At 39.3% G+C, this 21,030-nt stretch overlaps 1 protein-coding gene across 1 annotated transcript in view; it reads left to right on the top strand.

Moving 5' to 3' along the window:
* LOC115413807 (otoferlin-like) overlaps nucleotides 1-19,135 on the top strand; it is a 49,615-nt gene extending 30,480 nt beyond the window's left edge. The window contains exons 29-41 of the mRNA XM_030126906.1: nucleotides 9,830-9,942; nucleotides 10,039-10,176; nucleotides 10,278-10,409; nucleotides 12,107-12,234; nucleotides 12,338-12,508; nucleotides 12,824-12,984; nucleotides 13,966-14,108; nucleotides 15,583-15,671; nucleotides 15,769-15,867; nucleotides 16,031-16,272; nucleotides 17,471-17,649; nucleotides 17,757-17,857; nucleotides 18,955-19,135. Of these exons, the coding sequence (XP_029982766.1) occupies nucleotides 9,830-9,942; nucleotides 10,039-10,176; nucleotides 10,278-10,409; nucleotides 12,107-12,234; nucleotides 12,338-12,508; nucleotides 12,824-12,984; nucleotides 13,966-14,108; nucleotides 15,583-15,671; nucleotides 15,769-15,867; nucleotides 16,031-16,272; nucleotides 17,471-17,649; nucleotides 17,757-17,857; nucleotides 18,955-19,135 (1,877 nt within the window). The remainder of the gene's footprint in view (nucleotides 1-9,829; nucleotides 9,943-10,038; nucleotides 10,177-10,277; nucleotides 10,410-12,106; nucleotides 12,235-12,337; nucleotides 12,509-12,823; nucleotides 12,985-13,965; nucleotides 14,109-15,582; nucleotides 15,672-15,768; nucleotides 15,868-16,030; nucleotides 16,273-17,470; nucleotides 17,650-17,756; nucleotides 17,858-18,954) is intronic.
* The last annotated feature ends 1,895 nt before the right edge of the window (nucleotides 19,136-21,030 follow it).

The following is a 21,030-nucleotide window of genomic DNA, read 5'->3' on the forward strand; positions in this document are numbered from 1 at the left end:
AGTGAAGTAATTTTCGTAAACGTAAATTTGTAGGGGGCGCTATGGCACCAAATTTCAAATTTTTCTGATATATGGGTGTAGGCCTGGGAGATAGACATCTGAGTCAAATTTGAGCCAAATCGGTGTTCGTATGTCCAAACTGAAGCAATTTTAATAGAAAAATATTTAAAATTTTTGTAGGGGGCGCTGTAGAGCAAAATTTCAGTTTCTTTTGATAAATAGGTGTAGGCCTGGGAGACAGATGTCTGAGTCAAATTTCAGCCAAATCGGTGTTCGTATGTCCGAACTGATGTCATTTTTGTAAATGTACATTTGTAGGGGGCGCTATTGTGCAAAATTTCAATTTCTTTTAATAAATGGGTGTAGGCCTGGGAGATGGACGTCTGAGTCAAATTTCAGCCAAATCGGTGTTTGTATGTCTGAGCTGAAGCAATTTTTGTGATGGTAAATTTTCGAAAAAACTTCGCAAAATTTGCGACGTCGTCACACAAAAACGGTGACACCGATTCAAAAAATTCGGCTAACGTTTGATGCCCCACTTCTCTAGATACTGTACACCGATTTTGACCTCATTTGGCCAAACGGCTTAGTAGGAGATAGTTAAAATACAACGTCAGCGAAATCGCTGACTCAGCATTTTGGAAATTTCAATCCAATATGGCCGACTAAGGGTTGGTTTTGGGGCGTGGCCACAATAATATTTTTTGTTTGTCTCCTCATGATGAATCTGTGTACCGATTTTTGTGGCTCTACGACAAACTTTATGTTGGACGCGCTCCCATTGGCGCAATGCATTTCCACTGTTCAAGGGGGCGCTGCAGCAACATTTCTTTACCGACATCTACGAAACCTATATGTAAATTCAATTTCTCGCACTTCTGAATTTTGTGCAAAATTTGGTGAGTTTTCGTAAATGTTCAGGGGGTCAAAATTGAGCTGAAAGCGCAGGAGAAGGAAAAATAAGACCAAAAAAAATAAATAATAACATAAATAAAAATAATAATAATCTGAGCAAGAACAATATAGCCGTTTCCGTGGTAACCACGTATTTGACTTTATTTGAAAGCTCTCGAGGTCCCCCACATGTGTGTGGGGTCAGATGTCACGTGTCGTGCACTCAGACACACGTGACTGACCCCGACTTGGCATGTCCCATTGACTCCCATTCATTCAGAGCAGGTGTAAATATGCGATTTGTGCACATGTCATATACATCGTCGGAAAGGTCTCAGTGCCGTGAACGTGAATATGTGTGAGAGTGGCGACAGTGGCGAAAGGCGACCGCGTCACTGGCGATTTCATCCCCATGCGCCCACTGCAGACTCAATAGGCCCTGCGCCGGCTTTACTCGGCTCGGGCCTAATAATAAGAATCTGAGCAAGAACAATATAGCCGTTTCTATGGCAACCACGTATTTGGCCTTATGTTAAAGCTCTCGAGGTCCCCCACATGTCTGTGGGGTCAGATGTCACGTGTCATGCTCTTACACCCATATGACTGACCGCGACTGGGCGTGTCCCATTGACTCCCATTGATTCTGAGCAGGTGTAAATATGCGATTTGTGCACATGTCATGTACATCGTCGGAAAGGTCTCAGTGCCGTGAATGTGAATATGTGTGAGAGTGGCGACAGTGGCGAAAGGCGACCGCGTCACTGGTGATTTCGTCCCCATGCGCCCACTGCAGTCTCAATAGGCCCTGCGCCGGCTTTACTCGGCTCGGGCCTAATAAAAAAAATAAAAAATAATAATAATAATCTGAGCAAGAACAATATAGCCGTTTCCGTGGTAACCACGTATTTGACTTTATTTGAAAGCTCTCGAGGTCCCCCACATGTTTGTGGGGTCAGATGTCACATGTCGTGCACTTACACACACGTGACTGACCCCGAGTGGGCGTGTCCCATTGACTCCCTGTCATTCAGAGCAGGTGTAAATATGCGATTTGTGCACATGTCATGTACATCTTCGGAAAGGTCTCAGTGCCGTGAATGTGAATACGTGTGAGAGTGGCGACAGTGGCGAAAGGGGACCGCGTCACTGGCGATTTCGTCCCCATGCACCCACTGCAGACTCAATAGGCCCTGCGCCGGCTTTACTCGGCTCGGGCCTAATAATAATAAGAATCTGAGCAAGAACAATATAGCCGTTTCTGTGGCAACCACGTATTTGGCCTTATGTGAAAGCTCTCGAGGTCCCCCACACGTCTGTGGGATCAGATGTCACATGTCGTGCACTTACACCCACGTGACTGACCCCGAGTGGGCATGTCCCATTGCCTCCCATTCATCCTGAGCAGGTGTAAATATGCGATTTGTGCACATGTCATGTACATCTTCGGAAAGGTCTCAGTGCCGTGAATGTGAATGTGTGTGAGAGTGGTGACAGTGGCAAAAGGCGACCGCGTCACTGGCGATCTTGTCCCCATGCGCCCACTGCAGACTCAATAGGCCCTGCGCCGGCTTTACTCGGCTCGGGCCTAATTAAATAAAAATAATAGTAATCTGAGCAAGAACAATATAGCCGTTTCTAAGGCAACCACGTATTTGGCCTTATTTGAAAGCTCTCGAGCTCCCCCACATGTCTGTGGGGTCAGATGTCACGTGTCATGCACTTACACCCACATGACTGACCGCGACTGGGCGTGTCCCATTGACTCCCATTCATTCAGAGCAGGTGTAAATATGTGATTTGTGCACATGTCATATACATCTTCGGAAAGGTCTCAGTGCCGTGAATGTGAATATGTGTGAGAGTGGCGACAGTGGCGAAAGGCGCCCGCGTCACTGGCGATTTCGTCCCCATGCGCCCACTGCAGACTCAATAGGCTCTGCGCCGGCTTTACTCGGCTCGGGCCTAAATATTAAAAATTTTTGTAGGGGGCGCTGTAGGGCAAAATTTCAGTTTCTTTTGATAAATAGGTGTAGGCCTGGGAGACAGATGTCTGAGTCAAATTTGAGCCAAATCGGTGTTCGTATGTCTGAACTGATGTCATTTTTGTAAATGTACATTTGTAGGGGGCGCTATAGTACGAAATATCAGTTTCTTTTAATAAATGGGTGTAGGCCTTGGAGATGGACGTCTGAGTCAAATTTCAACCAAATCGGTGTTTGTATGTCTGAGCTGAAGCAATTTTTGTGATGGCAAATTTTCGAAAAAACTTTGCAAAGTTTGCAACGTCATCGCACAAAAACGGTGACACCGATCCAAAAAATTCGGCTAACTTTTGATGTCCCACTTCTCTAGATACTGTACACCGATTTTGAGCTCATTTGGCCAAATGCCTTAGGAGGAGATAGTTAAAATACGACGTCAGCGAAAACGCTGACTCAGCATTTTGGAAATTTCAATCCAATATGGCAAACTTCCAGTTGGTTTAGGGGCGTGGCCATAATAATATTTTTTGTTTGTCTCCACATGATGAATCTGTGTACCAATTTTCGTGGCTCTATGACAAACTTTATGTTGGACGTGCTCCCATTGACGTAATGTATTTCCACTTTTCAAGGGGGCGCAGTCACAACATTTCTTAACCAGCATCTATGAATCCTATATGTAAATTCAATTTTGCACATTTCTGAATTTTAGGCAAAATTTGGTGAGTTTTCGTAAATGTTTAGGGGGTCAAATTTGAGCTCAAAGCGCAGGAGAAAGAAAAATAAACATTAAAAAAAAATTACAGCCGCAAGCGGCATCTAAAGGCCCTCACCGCGGGCACGTCCAGTAGAAGTATGTCCATCGTTCAGCAGGTGGCGCTCTAGCACCAAATTTCAATGTCTTCTGATGAATGGGTGTAGGCCTGGGAGATTGACAACTGATTCAAATGATAGGCAGATCTTTGGTTTTATGTCCAAACTAAAGAAATGTTAGTATAAGTAAATCTGTAGGGGGCGCTATGCAGCTAAAATTGAATTTCTTCCTTTGAATGGGTGTAGACCTGCGAGATTTACCACTGAGTCAAATTTGAGCCAAATCGGTGTTTGTATGTTTGAATTAATGCAATTTTCGTGAAGGTAAATTTGTAGGGGGCGCTATTTAGCGAAATGTCATTTTCTTTTGATCAATGGGTGTAGGCCTGGGAGATTGACAACTGATTCAAATTTGAGCCAAATTGGTATTCGTATGTCTAACGTGAAGTAATTTTCGTAAAGGTAAAATTGTAAGGGGCGCTATGGCACCGAATTTCAAATTTTTCTGATAAATGGGTGTAGGCCTGAGAGATAGATGTCTGAGTCAAATTTGAGCCAAATCGGTGTTCATATGTCCGAACCGAAGCAATTTTAATAAAAAAATATTAAAAATTTTTGTAGGGGGCGCTGTAGTGCAAAATTTCAGTTTCTTTTGACAAATAGGTGTAGGCCTGGGGGACAGATGTCTGAGTCAAATTTAAGCCAAATCAGTGTTTGTATGTCCGAACTGATGTCATTTTTGTGAATGTACATTTGTAGGGGGCGCTATAGTGCGAAATGTCAATTTCTTTCAATAAATGGGTGTAGGCCTGGGAGATGGACGTCTGAGTCAAATTTCAGTCAAATCGATGTTTGTATGTCTGAGCTGAAGCAATTTTTGTGATGGCAAATTTTTGAAAAAACTTTGCAAAGTTTGTAACCTCGTCGCACAAAAACGGTGACACCGATTCAAAAAATTCAGCTAACTTTTGATGTCGCACTTCTCTAGATACTGTACACCGATTTTGAGCTCATTCGGCCAAAAGGCTTAGTAGGAGATAGTTAAAATACAACATCAGCGAAAACACTGACTCAGCATTTTGGAAATTTCAATCCAATATGGCCAACTAAGGGTTGGTTTAGGGGCGTGGCCATAATAATATTTTTTGTTTGTCTCCTCATGATGAATCTGTGTACCGATTTACGTGGCTCTACGACAAACTTTATGTTGGACGAGCTCCCATTGGCGCAATGCATTTCCACTTTTCAAGGGGGCGCTGCGGCAACATTTCTTTACCGACCTCTACGAAACCTATATGTAAATTCAATTTCTCACACTTCTGAATTTTAGGCAAAATTTGGTGAGTTTTCGTATATGTTCAGAGGGTCAAAATTGAGCTCAAAGCGCAGGAGAAAAATATGAATCTGAGCACAAGAACAATATAGCCGTTTCTATGGCAACCATAGCAACCACATATTTGTCCTTATTTGAAAGCTCTTGAGCTCCCCCACATGTCTTTGGGGTCAGATGTCACGTGTCGTGCACTTACACAAAAGGGACTGACCCCGAGTGGGCGTGGCCCATTGACTCCCATTCATTCAGACAGTGGCGAAAGGCGACCGCGTCACTGGCGATTTCGTCCCCATGCGCCCACTGCAGACTCAATAGGCCCTGCGCCGGCTTTACTCGGCTCGGGCCTAATAATAATAATCTGAGCACAAGAACAATATAGCCGTTTCTATGGCAACCACATATTTGGCCTCATTTGAAAGCTCTCGAGCTCCTCCACATGTCTTTGGGGTCGGATGTCCCGTGTCGTGCACTTACACCCACGTCACTGACCCTGACTGGGCGTGGCCCATTGACTCCCATTCATTCAGAGCAGGTGTAAATATGCGACTTGTGCACATGTCATGTACATCTTCGGAAAGGTCTCAGTGCCGTGAATGTGAATATGTGTGAGTGTGGCGACAGTGGCGAAAGGCAACCGCGTCACTGGCGATTTCGTCCCCATGCGCCCACTGCAGACTCAATAGGCCCTGCGCCGGCTTTACTCGGCTCAAGCCTGAAAAATAAATAAAGAAAAATAATAAGAATCTGAGCAAGAACAATATAGTCGTTTCTATGGCAACCACATATTTGGCCTTATGTGAAAGCTCTCGAGGTCCCCCACATGTCTGTGGGGTCACAGGTCACGTGTCGTGCAATTACAGCCACGTGACTGACCCCGAGTGGGCGTGTTCCATTGACTCCCATTCATTCTGAGCAGGTGTAAATATGCGATTTGTGCACGTCATATACATCTTCGGAAAGGTCTCAGTGCCGTGAATGTGAATATGTGTGAGAGTGGCGACAGTGGCAAAAGGCGACCGCGTCACTGGTGATTTCCTCCCCATGCGCCCACTGCAGACTCAATAGGTCCTGCGCCGGCTTTACTCGGCTCGGGCCTAATGATGTAAAAGGATACAGGGCGAAGTCAAGGGAAGGTTCACATCTGGTCAAAAAAATTAAATTTCAGCAATCTACACCAAACATATACTTTTGGGTAGGTAGTTACTTATATTTCCAGGAAAATGTATTATTAAAAAAAACTGAGTTTTATGAGTGTAAATGTTTGGAAAGTGACAAAGTTTTCTGCTGTCATTCTGGGTTCATTTTATATACTCTCAGAAATAAGCTAAATCATAAATGCATATATCTATGCAATAGATTTGAATATAATGTTAATATTATTTGTATGTTATAAATAGTATAAAAAAAAAGTAGATAATATTGATAATTGAAAAGAAAATAATAATTTGATATTTATTTTTGTTGTCCATCTTTGACGCTTCCATTTGTTACAATTCTTTCTATTTAGGTTTGAGCAAATATTTTTTTCCTCTAACCAATTATTGGGTTGTAAAATAGAGGGTTTAAGGTTTACACTGAATACATTTGAGGATGAAAATGTTAGAGGACCTTCACTTTGGAGAACTTTAGAATTCTTTCAAAAAATAGACATTAATTTTTTGTCAGTTGGGATGTAGTAGTTTTTTATATTTGTCATTTAAGAATATTTGAAACTAAATTTTGCCCTTTGAGTCTGTTTAAAATGGCATTTAGACCTTTACAATTATGTGGAATATTTGTCTAAAACTTGTCTGGTTCAAAAGCTATGAATCAAAAGGTAGTAGGCGGTCCATCTGTGATGCCCTTGGCCTTGCCCTGCAATGAATCACAGAAACACTTTGGGCCTGATTTATTAATTTTGTAAATAACAGGTGCAAATTTGCTTGCTCACTCTAAAAAATACACATGCTATTGATTTGCGTGTCATGGGTGATCAACTAAGATTGTCTGCGCAAATGACAACAGGTCAAAGTCTTATGGACCACCCTATTTAATTGAGGATTTTGTGTGCGCTACTGGTTGTTGTCATGGAGACAGTACGCTGTAAAAACTGCTCTGGGATACGCCAGCACTAATGGGAACAGTGACTGGAATTATTCGGACACACGGAAATGTAACATTTGAGGAGTTTAGTCATAGAAGGTATTGATGACTCCTCCTATGACTGGACCCAAATCATCCCCTAGTTCATCTAGAACAGGGGTGGTCAGCCTGCGGCTCCGGAACCTCATGCATTTCTTCATCCTCCTTGTAGTGTCTCCCTTTACTGCGTCTCTTCCTCCTCCTTGTAGTGTCTCCCTTTACTGCGTCTCTTCATTCTCCTTGTAGTGTCTCCCTTTACTGCGTCTCTTCATTCTCCTTGTAGGGTCTCCCTTTACTGCGTCTCTTCATTCTCCTTGTAGTGTCTCCCTTTACTGCGTCTCTTCCTCCTCCTTGTAGTGTCTCCCTTTACTGTGTCTCTTCATCCTCCTTGTAGTGGCTCCTCCCTTTACTGCGGTCAAGCCATCCACGATTCTCCTCTGCATGGTCAAATCAGCCACTAGTGTTTTTCTTGCGTGCTACTCATTCGACAATTACAGTAGATGAGCTGCATAGAGCGAATGTACCAACAAAAGTAAGGGCTCATTTATGCTCTATGTTAAAGATACAGATGGGTACAGACGGAGGGTTCTGTCTGTCCTTTGTATATTACTCACGTAATTATGTCCATTTTCCGGGAGCTTGCGGATGTGACCCCAGACAGAGAATATGGAGCAGTACAACTGGGAACTGTGGAGGCAGTGTTGAGTTTGGAAGAGAATCATTTCCATAAATAGCGATACTTTTCATAGAGCGACTGTATGAGTATGAGTACTGTGTACTTTTGGGGTAATCCTACAATAGATTCCCTTCCAAGCTTCAAAAGTGTTTGTTTTCATCGTACCTCGTGAATTTGGTATTTTTGGTATTAGTACTTCATATACTATTAGCACAAATACAATGAAATACTTTTACTGTGTACTTTTAGAGTAATCATACTCCAGAATCCATTCCACACTGCACTTCTGTTTGTTGTATTCAGTGGTTTTAACAGATAAAATGTAAAAAAGGATTAAAACTTTTAAAAGATTATAAGCTCTGCTATTTTTTGCAGCTTCAGACTATGGTTTTTTTGGTGGAAGAGGGGGCAAAATGGCTTTTTTGATAATAAAGGTTGCAGACCCCTGATCTATAAGTTCAACAATGGTATTGTGGGTAGGACATACATCTACTTTTTCTTGGGTCATTCCATAAATGTTGCTGCGATCAGAACAGATTGGCTCTGTCCTTGCCTTTGGTTGGGCCCCGCCTCCTTGCCACAACAACTACAGCCAGTTTAGGGTGAAGCTGTTCCAGTTAAAACATGTTTTTGCGTGAGCAGTCAAGTTTGTGTACGTTTTTTACATGCACAAACCTTAAGTAAATGAGACCCTTTATGTTTTACAAATCCAAATAAATAATCATCTACTGATCTCCAAGGAAATGATCACCAGATAATTGCACTGCAAAACAAAATAATATTCAATTATATAACAACAATTGTTGTTATTCTACCACCCAGCCCTACAGAGGGATGAAGCCAGTTCTTAGTGAATCTTAACTTGAATCTCTCAGATATAGTTCATGCATGTTTATCCTTCATACATTCACTAATTGTCTTGTTTTCTTCTCCACTGCAGTAGTGACACTTTGAGAGCCTCGTAGCCCAACAGTGCCTGTCTGTAGATGATGACATGAATCTGTATTCCCATACATGGGCCTTTTTCCGACCCATATTTGCATATTAGTTGTATGCTTGCCATGAAAGTTGTCACTTAGAAAGTGCAGTGAGTGCTGAACACTTATTTCAGTGAATTCTGTGACCTGCCAAAAAGGATGCACTAACTCTACCACCAGCAACTGACCTCATTGCTCTCAATAACAGATAAGGATGAGTCTGTTATTGTTAAAAACAATGAAAGGTGAACTTATGTGAACGTGTCTTTAACCCATAAAGACCGAGCACAATTTTTTTGGCACTCCCAAATAAATTTTTCTGTATACTGAACCTTTTTTAAGTGATTTATCAAGATTTATTGTAATCTTATCCTCTGTATTTTGCGTTTTATCAGTGAAAATCATGTATTTTCCTATATTTAATTCCCTGATCATGTAGATGTTCATTAAGGCTCAGTGGACATTCAGAGGTTATTATACCAAAACAGAAAAAACGGAAGAAAAAGTGACTTTTTCAGGAAAATATATCATTTCCTGAACATAATTTAAGTTTGTCCATCCACTGTCATTGATCCAACTCCATGGGTTTTACTGGTGAATCAATGCTGTAGAAGATGATGGTGTTTCCACGGTAACTACAGAGCCTCTGAACGTCCAAATGGGTCATATCTGATGACCATGAAAAGATGAAGAACTGTATTTTACCTAAATTATGTGCATATATTGATAGGATTAGTGGTATTAAATATCTTACGTCAGTAGATGTTTTTGGGTGTTTGGGTCTTTATGGGTTAATGAGCTTTGCTCAGACATCCTAGCTCTGGAGTTTCCTGCCTGTCAGATCTCCAAGTATCCCCACTGAACTGTATATATACTGGTTTACAGTTCACTGGTATGCTTGCTGGACATAGTTGTATTGGCAGCTTTCATGTGGAATTCATGTCTGGAGTGCTCTGCTCTTTCAATCCCCCAACCACCAACATCCCCATACCCCCCCTCTGTCACCCCATCCTCACCGCTGAACTGTACTCAGATATCAAACCTGATGACTCTCCTGTAAAAGGCAGCAAGAAAGGAAAAGGGAAGAAGAAGAAGCCAGCAGCAGATCCAGGAGAGAAGAAAAAGCCAAAGTTGGATGAGCTGAAGGCAAGTGACACCGAATCTGTGTTCTGAAGATATGACAAAAACAGGTTATTTAACACAGTTTCTTATTCTGACATATATTTTTGTTTCTTCTCTTAGGTGTATGCGAAGGAGCTAGAAAATGAGTTTGACAGCTTTGAGGACTGGCTGCACAGTTTTAATCTGTTCAGAGGAAAAGGTGGTGATGACGATGACCAAAATGGTGCAGATGAAGACAGGATTGTTGGAAAATTCAAAGTAAGAACAAATTAATGCATTGTGTAAAGTGTTTATAAATACATGCACTACCTGTTACATTAAAATGTAAGCTTCTAAATGTGGTTTGTGCTTCCTTCCAGGGTTCGCTGTGCATGTACAAAGTATCGGATGACATGTCCAGAGACATGAACTTTGACTCCAACATGGGAATGTTTCAGAACATTCCTCACAACGATCCAATCAATGTCCTCGTCCGCATCTATGTCATCAGAGTGAGCTGTCAATTCAGCATTTAATACAGCACTACTCTACAGTGTCTTAGAAAATATCTGCTTCAGACATTAAATGTGCTAAATCTTACATAATTTAATAAGATAAATCACAAAATAAATGACCAAAGTAGTGGTTTAGCTCATGTTTTATATATTTATATATTTATTTATTTATGTGTATACATATATATATATATATATATATATATATATATATATATATATATATATATATATATATATATATATATATATATATATACATATACATATACATATATATACATATATACATATATATCTCAGTGGCGATTTCTCATAGACTGCAAGGGAGGCCCGGCTTCCCCTAAAATTACGAAAATTAAATGGTTAAATATGTACGGTTGTGTTGACATTTTATTGACTACAAATGTGTTAGAACACGTTCATCTTAAAGATGAGTTTGTTCAAATCAGCCTCATCACAAATCAGCGGACACGATGTTGTTCACTTCTCCTCCATTCCCGTTGCGCTGTTTCCTCATACGATCTCTGCTCAGTGCATTTGTCCGTAGACTGCGGGCGTCTATGGGACTGAGTGGAACAGTTTTTTTCATTGCCTCAAAACTGGACGGTAATTGGATAAATGCCACGATGTTGTCCCGCCCCCGGACGCTGGGCATCTCTGGGGGTGAATGGAGCTGTGGGCGGAGCTCGGCCGGGCTGGACGCCAGAATCCCACGTGCTGATTGGAGGATCAGTCAAAAGGCTGAATCCAGTTTGATTGACAGCTGTTTTCAGATCTGCTCCTTCACTGACACAGTTCAGTTTAGTACCGTCGTACATTCTGCTGTGAAATCGAGACAGAAACCACTACGAAATTACTCGTTCATTTCTTGCACTGTAAATAAAACACACTCATTGTACTTCCTTGTTTCAATTTAACATCATTTCAGCGTTTTCTTGTTTCAGTTACATAATTTAATCATTTCTTGTTCGAGTTGAATATCGTTTTGTAGATAGTTAAATCAATCAAACTGTCGGCTAGGTCGGAGTGAAAGGAGCATCTCTTGTTTAAAAAGGCTGAAGTCTTACACCCACAACACACTGGGCTAAGGCAATCTAAGCAGAGAGGACACTGGTCCAGTCCCTGGAAAAGACGCCTACTTGGTACGATAAGGTTACTGACCATTTTCTTAAAAAGGAACGGAGGGCCGAATGTATGTTTAAATAACATGACTTTTTTTTTTTTTGTTTGTTTTGATGTAAGCCGACAATGAGCTTCCCCTGTCTGAAAGATGAGCAGCCGCCACTGATATATATATGTTTATGTACATTTACATTTATACAATGGATTTATAAGTGTTCCACTGATAGAACCTGCAAAGTGAATCTATTGTCATGTGCAGACACTGTTTGGAGGTAGCTCTGTGGCTCTGAGACAAACATTCCTTTTGAATTAAAGCCTTTCTGTCATTAATTCTCAAAATTTCACATTTTGGCCCAAGACTGTATCTTAGAAACTACAACTAACCAGCACTTTGGACTGAATTTTTCTTTATTAGTGACTCAGATTTGATGAAGTTTAACTACTTTTATTCTGGAAGTATTTTACCTGTAGACCAGTGCAATTGAACGTTAATATTGTTGTAGGTGTTGTCGGAAATGGGTGTTAAGGGTGACTTTCATATTTTTCTCACTTTTTGTTGCTGTTGCCAGGCGACTGATCTGCATCCAGCAGACATTAATGGCAAAGCTGACCCATACATTGCAATCAAACTGGGAAAGACCGAGATTAAAGATAAAGAGAACTACATCTCAAAACAACTGAACCCTTTGTTTGGCAAGTAAGCAAAAAAGATGTGACTTAGAGTTTGTAAAACACAGTTATGATAAAGGAAATGTATGTGTTAAACATGTCCACATTTAAATTCTGTCATTTCCTCTCAGATCCTTTGATGTGGAAGCCACATTCCCAATGGATTCCACACTAACAGTGTCTATCTATGACTGGGATTTGGTTGGAACTGATGATCTGATTGGAGAAACAAAAATTGACCTTGAGAACCGTTTCTACAGCAAACACAGAGCAACATGCGGCATTGCGTGTAACTATGCCATGTAAGAAACATGACCTCCCTCTTGTCCTTTGTCAAAAACTACACAGCACAATACATACTTGTAAAGTACATACTTGTGACTGTGGCTACAAATGTAGTTTACCACCACCAGAGTGTGAATGTGAGAGCAAATGAATAATGGATCAATAATGTAAAGTGCTTTGGGGGCCTTGAAAAGAGCTATAGAAATCTAATCCATTATTATTATTATTAAAGTATGTCAAGCATCTAGACTCCCCTTTTTCCACAGAGGTGTCATTTAAATACACTAAGATCATATTGCATTTCTTCATCTGCTTTGAATTGCTCTGTGTAGCCATGGTTACAATGTTTGGCGTGATCCGATGAAACCCACGCAGATTCTGGCAAAGTTGTGCAAGGATGGTAAACTGGATGGACCTCACTATGGCCCTGGAGGGAGGGTGAAGGTAGAGAACCGTGTGTTCATGGCACCAACGGAGATTGAGGATGAGAATGGTTAGTGCTGTTTTCACTCACTAGAAATATTTAGTGTGTTTTACATATTCTGATAGTGATGTTGGTCAAAGAACACGCCATAGATGTTCAAAGTCACCCATAGAATAGAATAGAATAGAATAGAATAGAATAGAATAGAATAAATGTAAATAGAATAGAATAGAATAGAATAGAATAGAATAGAATAGAATAGAATAAATGGAAATAGAATAGAATAAAATTTAATAGAATAGAGTAGAATAGAAAAGTATAGAATAGAATAAATGTGAATAGAATAGAGTAGAGTAGAATAGAATAGAATAGAATAGAATAGAATAGAATAGAATAGAATAAATTTAGAATAGAATAGAATAGAATAGAATAGAATAGAATAGAATAGCGTTTATTGTCATTGTTTCACTCCAGTCAGTGCAACAATATTAGCAAACACCAGTACTACGGAAATAAGAATAGACTGAGTACAAAATTGCAAAAATTTAGAATAAGATAAGAAACTAAAATGTAGCTTCTAGAATTTTACAAAGTAAATAAGAATAGAGCTAAGTAGAATAAAAAATAAAACTGGGCAAAATATGAATATACAGAATTTACAATATTACCAGTGTGTGACAGTATGTATATCTATGAACAATATTAACAATAATAACAGTATGTGTTACTCATGAATGTATATTTATGTAAACAGTATGTAAACCTAGGAACCAAGTCTATATAAAAACAGTGCATTTATATTTTGATAAATATTGAATACATTTTGCACTGTTATTGCAGAACAGAAGATTATTGCACGATTTATTGCACATAATTCACATTTCTAGGATTAATGCACATTATAGGAGCTGATTTTGAGGATATATTGAGGGAAGTTGTTGAACAGGAAAAAAAACACCAGAGTTATCACTTTTTACAGTTAAGTGTGTTGACAGCTTGTGGGAAGAAAAAGTATTTTATCATTGTGAATTTATGTGATGATGCCGGTAGGTTTGAAGAAGCAGACAGATGAACATCTGGCTCTGACTGTGTTGAACCACTGGGAGGAGATTCCACGGGTCGGCTGTAAACTTGTGTCAGAACATGTGGAAACCAGACCACTGCTCCACCCTGATAAAGCAGGGATTGAACAAGTATGTCATTGCATTTGTGTTAGCTCAGACAAACACACTTTTTAATAGATCTTTACTAACTACAAATACACTGCCTGGCCAAAAAAAAGTTTTACATGCAATATTTGACTGCACTACTTTTGGTTTGGATTCCAGGAGACATTCACCGTCACACGTTTTTTGCCACATAATGGTTATGTAGTGTCACAATGAGGTTTGTAAGAAGGTCCTGCAAAGCTATTTTTAAATTCGTTTCGGCAAAAATCGAGTGGATTTCTACAGCCCGTTTCAATTCCTTCTTAAGTTCTTACATCTATAACTAGTTCTATCACGACATTTGCACATATAAGGTCCAGACTGACCAAACATTTCTCAGAGTACGACATAATTGTTTGTCAGCAGCAGCAGCTGTAGTCCATACTGAAAATATGTCCCAACTTGGAGCCGATTACCTAAAATGTTACAGTTGCTGGTTGAACGGGACAGAAAGTATGGTCAACAACCTGGAGGGGGTGGGGCCTGAAGTGGCTTATGTGCATTTAAAGTACCAGTGCTCCAAACCACCTTTCTGGTGTCATTACTCTGAAATAGGGTTGAAGATGGACCTGTGGAGTTGAATTAATGAACAATTCAGACCCAAGCAGAGGATTTACAGTTTATGTAGACCACAGGGAAATGTTTGAAAATGAAGAATTCAATTTTTTAAAAAAGCAAAATGTCACTCCTTTGAGAGACAAAATTGCTGAGCTTCTGTGAGTCTTATGGTTCAGAGCAGAGACATGAAAGGGCTTCTTTTGCACGTCTAAAAATGAATGAGTTTTGGCAGAATCTGAGTGAAGGATGAGTGAACTGAATATCCGAGATTAGAGGCATTCATAGAATAATAAAGAGGTGTTTTTTTTGTGTGTGTATTCATATTTCTTGACATAGAGTCATGCTAAAATAATGCTACTGTACAACTGCATTAAAAGTAGGTGAGAAGACAAGAAGTAGTGAGTTGAATTGTTTTCCATCTACAAATTGCAGATTTTTACATTTGTCAGTTTTTGTCTGCATTATGGTCAGCATCTATGTGAGTCATTAGAAATCAGACAAATGATTCTATTTACAGTCCAAAAAATTAAAAGCTTTTTTTTTCAGTGTTATACTTTGAACTCCATATACTTTAACACAAATATCTATTTCTACCAAATGTCTTACCAAATCTTTAAGACAAATTGCATTCTGTATCACAGTATATCTCCCCAACATCAAGAGTGGTTTAACCCTAAAAAAATGCAACTATAACACACAGAAAAGACTGTCCCTTAGTGATATGCACTGTGTTAATCACATTACAAACATCCAAAGACGGAAGCAACGTAAAAGAAATAAGACACTGTGTTAATACTGAGATGAAAATGATGTAACAAGATGAAATGTACTTTAGACATCACTGGTAAAGACAGCAGTGTATATTAAAATCTCTTGTTTTGTGGTATTTAATTCCTTTTAGGGGAGAATTGAGATGTGGGTTGATATGTTCCCTAAGGATATGACTGCACCTGGCCCTGCCCTTGACATTTCACCAAGGAAACCAAAGAAGTATGATCATGACCATGGGTCAAATAGACAGTTGACATTTCACTCATTATTTATACATATGTTATTTACATATATGTTATCAATTTTTTTTGTACAGGTTTGAACTGAGAGTGATCATATGGAACACAGACGAGGTTGTTTTAGAAGATGACGATATCTTTACTGGCGAGAAATCAAGTGATATTTTTGTGAGAGGGTAAATACAGGCTGTATATGATTTTATTTATTTATTTACTTATTCTCCTCTTTTTCTCAGCATTTATTAATGTGCACAACTTGACCAAGCACTAAAAATCCTTCTCCTTTTCATTCTGACAAAGTAATACTTCCTTTTTGCATCCTTTTTTCCTCTGTAACAGTTGGCTGAAAGGGCAGCAGGAGGACAAACAGGACACAGACGTCCACTACCACTCCATTACAGGGGAGGGCAACTTCAACTGGCGCTTCGTCTACCCCTTTGACTACCTCATGGCGGAAGAGAAGATTGTCATCTCAAAAAAAGAGTCCATGTTTGCCTGGGATGAAACACAGTACAAGATCCCTGCTCGTCTCAATCTGCAAGTGTGGGATGCTGACCACTTTTCTGCGGATGACTTCTTAGGTACAACTTATATTTTCAACAATAATACAACCTCATGAACCACTGCTAATACATCATAAAAGGCCCTGAATTCTTATTTCCTGCCTTTCCTAAACTTAGGCCCGGTTCCAAAAATAGGGCATGGATGTATTTTCACTGGGTTTCCAGTTTTTATACATAATAATGTTAAGATAGTCATATGTATTTATGTTTTGTACTGTTTCTTTTGTCAGTTAGTTGGTGTGTTATTGGTTCACTAACAAAACCAGTCAATGTTAGAAACTATAACTGATACCATTTTTCAAACTTTCACACAAATCCACACAGGAAGCACAACCTACATCCTATTACCCGTATTTAGAAATAAAATATGTTCTAGATTTGATTAAATAAATTTTATCTTTGATATCAGTAGTAATGAAATAGAACATTCAAAGTATTTCTTATTAAGTCAGTGTTTGTTATATGGTACTATTGAAATATAAAATCAGCTAGATTTTCTGCTAACTATATGAACTTTTTTGTAATAGCCACTCTAAGTGTGCTGGTCAGTTGCACTTGCCTTGCCAACTAATGTTAACTAAATTTAGCTTGCTAGCTAATGTTAGCTCAGCCACTACTGTTAAAATATTTGACTGGAAAAAAATACATATCTGATTAAAAGAAGATTTTCTTATGTTTTCTTGCTTTTTGAACTAAAACTAACTTTTATATTTATTTTCTTTTTATCCGATAAACTTCTTTAAATTACTTAGACATACTAGTGAGTGGAAATAATATAAAAAAAATACACCATGATTGAGCTCAGCCTCTGTATCATCATTGCTATCAAATCAACACATCTGGATCCTGTGGAGACACCAAAATTCTCTTCTAGGCCTCAAGCTGAAAGGGTTTGGGAACCTTTGGCTCAGGATAGTGGAACCAACAACACTCATGAGCAAAACGTCTTGTTTTCTGTTGGAATTGCCTTTTACCTTTATGCAAATTATGTTGTTTAATCAGTTTTGGTTATTGTAAAACTGGCCTTCAATTTCATTTCTAGTTTCTTTTAAAACTAAATCTGAAATGTAATTAGCTTCATGCTGTAGGAGCTCCAGGTTCATATGTTATATATAGTTTCCAAAAATATAATTGGTTTGATTTTGTAATTTTGTTGATTGTTGAGGAGTCTTTGTCACTTTCCCTTTTTACTGACTCATCTGCATCCTTTGCCCAGGTGCAATCGAGCTGGACCTGAACCGTTTCCCACGTGGTGCTAAGACTGCCAAGCAGTGCACCATTGAGATGGTGACAAATGAAGCAGAAATGCCCATGGTCTCTATCTTCAAACAGAAGAGGATCAAAGGCTGGTGGCCGTTTGTGGCCAGAAATGAAGAAGATGAGTTTGAGCTCACGGTAGGTCACTGACAGAATGGGAGAGGTGATTTTTGAGTTCATCTTCAACTCCAAGCTGTGTCCTAGAAGATTATTTCATAGCTTGAACTGAGTTTTTGTTGTTTCAGGGGAAAGTGGAAGCAGAGCTGCACCTTCTGACAGGAGAGGAAGCTGAGAAAAGTCCAGTTGGTGAAGGACGCAACGAACCAGAGCCTCTGGAGAAACCCAAGTATGATGGACGTTTCCAGAGCAGCACACTGTCCATGTGTTTAATTACTGAATGTGCTTTTGAGCTGTTCTTCTCATTTATTTTAAGTTATTCTTTATACTTGTTTTTTTTTTCTTTTTAATAAACATAAAGGCACTCCAAGATAATGATAATTGTATACACAGATGTACAGATAAACAAACACACATTTAATGGTGCAGTGTGTAAGATTTAGAATGAAGATAATGTAGGAAAATAATATTCGCAGTTGTTTATAGTAACACAAAAACCAGAATTGTTGCGTTTTTGTTGCTTTAGAATGAGTCTATATCTACACAGAGCGTATTAATAATCACACAGTCCACCATGTTTTTACAGTAGGTTCACATGCACCACTTCTTTTTTCCATTTTATAGCAGGTGACATCCAGCGTAAAGACATTTTACTATCAGTTAAATATGTGTGAGTGTGGACCAGAGTTGATATCCCCTGAACTAAAAAGGCCAGGACACATAAAATACAGACTATTTCTCGCGAGGGACTGTTCTCAGCAGCCACCTTAATTCAGGATGGAGGGTTATTCAGTTGGTTGAAGTCTGCAGCTTCACCACTTCATATCACTAAGTGTTACACACTGAACCCTTAAATGTAACTGTTGCAAATCTGTACTAAAACAAGTTCATAAAAGCTTACATAAGTACAGCTAAAAATACAAATAATAACATAAATGCAGTGATAAAACTAGTTAAAAACACTAAAAATGAACACCTAAACAAACATAAAAAGCATAAAGAATGATAATATTATATAATGTTAGTATAAGAAAAATAAGAATGAAAAGAGGAAAGACATTTAAGAATTTGCTTCAACCACCATCTGGATTTACCCCTAAGATCTTCTTACTTTACATGGTAAGTCAGTATTTATTCTTATCTTTAGTGTATTTCTATCTAGATCCATCTTTAACTTTTCAGAATGTATTTTCTCTCTGCCTTGACTTTTATCCATCTGTCAGTAATCAAAGCTAGCTTTAGATGTAATTTGGTGCGCGTTAGAGTATAATCATCTGCTCTGATCAAAGTCTGTATGACTTAATGTCTGCCTTTCTGTCCCTGCAGTCGTCCAGACACCAGCCTCCTCTGGTTCCTCACTCCCTTCAAAGCCATAAAACACCTGGTCTGTGACCAGTACAGATGGCTGACCATCAAGATCGTCACTGCTCTCCTGCTCCTGGCCATGTTGGCTCTTTTCCTCTACAGCATGCCTGGTTACATGGTCAAGAAAATGATGGGGGCCTGAGATGTTGTTCAGACACATCTAGAGAAGGTTCCAGTAATTTCATTAAGCAGATGGCTTCAGCCTCTCTGCTTACTCTGTCTGCATTACTCTGTCCTGTCCTATCAAACTGTTACTTTATTATTGTTGTTATTATTACAACAATATTTCGATGATAATATTATCTATGTGGACCTTTTCCACCTTACTTTATGCTACAACCCCAAATAAGAGATAATAGGGAAATCCAAATTAGAATAAAAAGCAGGGATATTAAAAAGGCCTTCGACTTGTATTTCATCGTAGACAGTTTGAATCCAACATGAGAATTGTTCTGTCTGGTTGACTTCCTGTCATTTGTAAATACACATCCATTCCTCACAGTCAGAATACAAGACATTCAAGAAAAAGTTGAAACAGGAGTAATTTAGGAGAAAGAATGAGTTAAAATAATGAAGTAACATCCAGATCTTTCCTGGATGCTGCTTTTAGACCAAATCATAATCATACAATCTAATGTTCACATCAGCTGTTTTAAATCACACTGTTGATTCATTTTTACCTCCGCCAAGGAGGTTATGTTGTTGCCGGCATTGGTTTATCTGTCTGTCTGTGTGCAAGATAACTAAAAAAAATTTATGGACGGAGGTCTGCGCTCTCCGAGTGCTTTTTTTTAGTTTTAACTCATTCTTTGTCCTAAATGGCTTCCATTCCAACTTTTTCTTGAATGTGTTGCAGCCTGAATGTGAGGAAAGGATGAATATTACAAATGAAATCAAATAGAACAGACAGAACATGAAACATGTATTCATACTGTCTACAATGAAATTCAACAACAGAGCTGTATATGCCACTGCAAGCAAGAACTATAACATACAGAGGGTGAAGACCACCACATACCTGTGCACAAGTCAGCTGTACAGACACAAAACATCCACCACCTGTGAGTGAGGCTGTTCTTGTCCAGAGCAGCAGAACATGCATCCTGTCACAGGTTTATTCTGCTCACTGGTCTTGATCTGACTTTGTGGAGCAGAACCCACACAAAGCACTGACCATCTTATGATCGTCATTTTCAACAGTCCATGACCTCCTGAACCTTGACTGATTGACGGCTAATATAGAAGAAGAAGAAGCTTCTTTCAAAGACTGTAGAGGGGAAGCTTTTGACATGGCTTGAACTCTGACATGGTGGAGGTGCCGCTCTCCTGATACACACTGATGACACCACTGAACAGGAACTAGTTTTCACTTCTTATCAGTATTGACATTTACAGAAATTAGAGTAAAAAGATGAAACTGTGGTGTTCTTGCAAACCGCCTTCAGGCCACAATGGCAGAAAAGTGTATCTGTTTCCGGGCATTTGTGTGCTCTAGAAAAATGGTCAAATGGACTCATGGCTGGAGCAGATACTGTGGAGCAAAGCTATTGAGGCATTTAAAAACAAAATAATTTTAAAAATCAATTTGGAAGTGAACTGGGAGCCAGAGAAGGGATTCTAAAATTGGGCTGATATGGCCCTGTTTTTTGGCTCCAGTTCGAAGTCAGGCACCAGCATTTTGAACCAGCAGCAGTTGAGTAAGTGATGTCTGGCTAAACCCAACATAAAGTGTTGAAGATGAAAAAAGTTAGACTTTATTCCTGATTTAACCTGAGCATCACATTTAAGATCACTGTCCAGCCTTACACCCAGGTCTGTAGCTGAATGTGTCAGATATTGATGTAAAGAGCCCAAGTCATCATCGATTTTGGAGGTATCACTAGGCCCATCTGTCTACACTCTGCAACTGTCAATACTGATAAGAAGTGAAACCTAGCTCCTGTTCAGTGGTGTCATAAGTGTGTTTGAGGAGAGTGGCACCTCCACCATGTTGGAGTTTAAGGCCATGTTAAAGCTTCCCCTCTACAGTCTTTGAAA

Source organism: Sphaeramia orbicularis, chromosome 22 (genome assembly GCF_902148855.1).
Source record: "Sphaeramia orbicularis chromosome 22, fSphaOr1.1, whole genome shotgun sequence".
NCBI classification, from domain to species: domain Eukaryota; kingdom Metazoa; phylum Chordata; class Actinopteri; order Kurtiformes; family Apogonidae; genus Sphaeramia; species Sphaeramia orbicularis.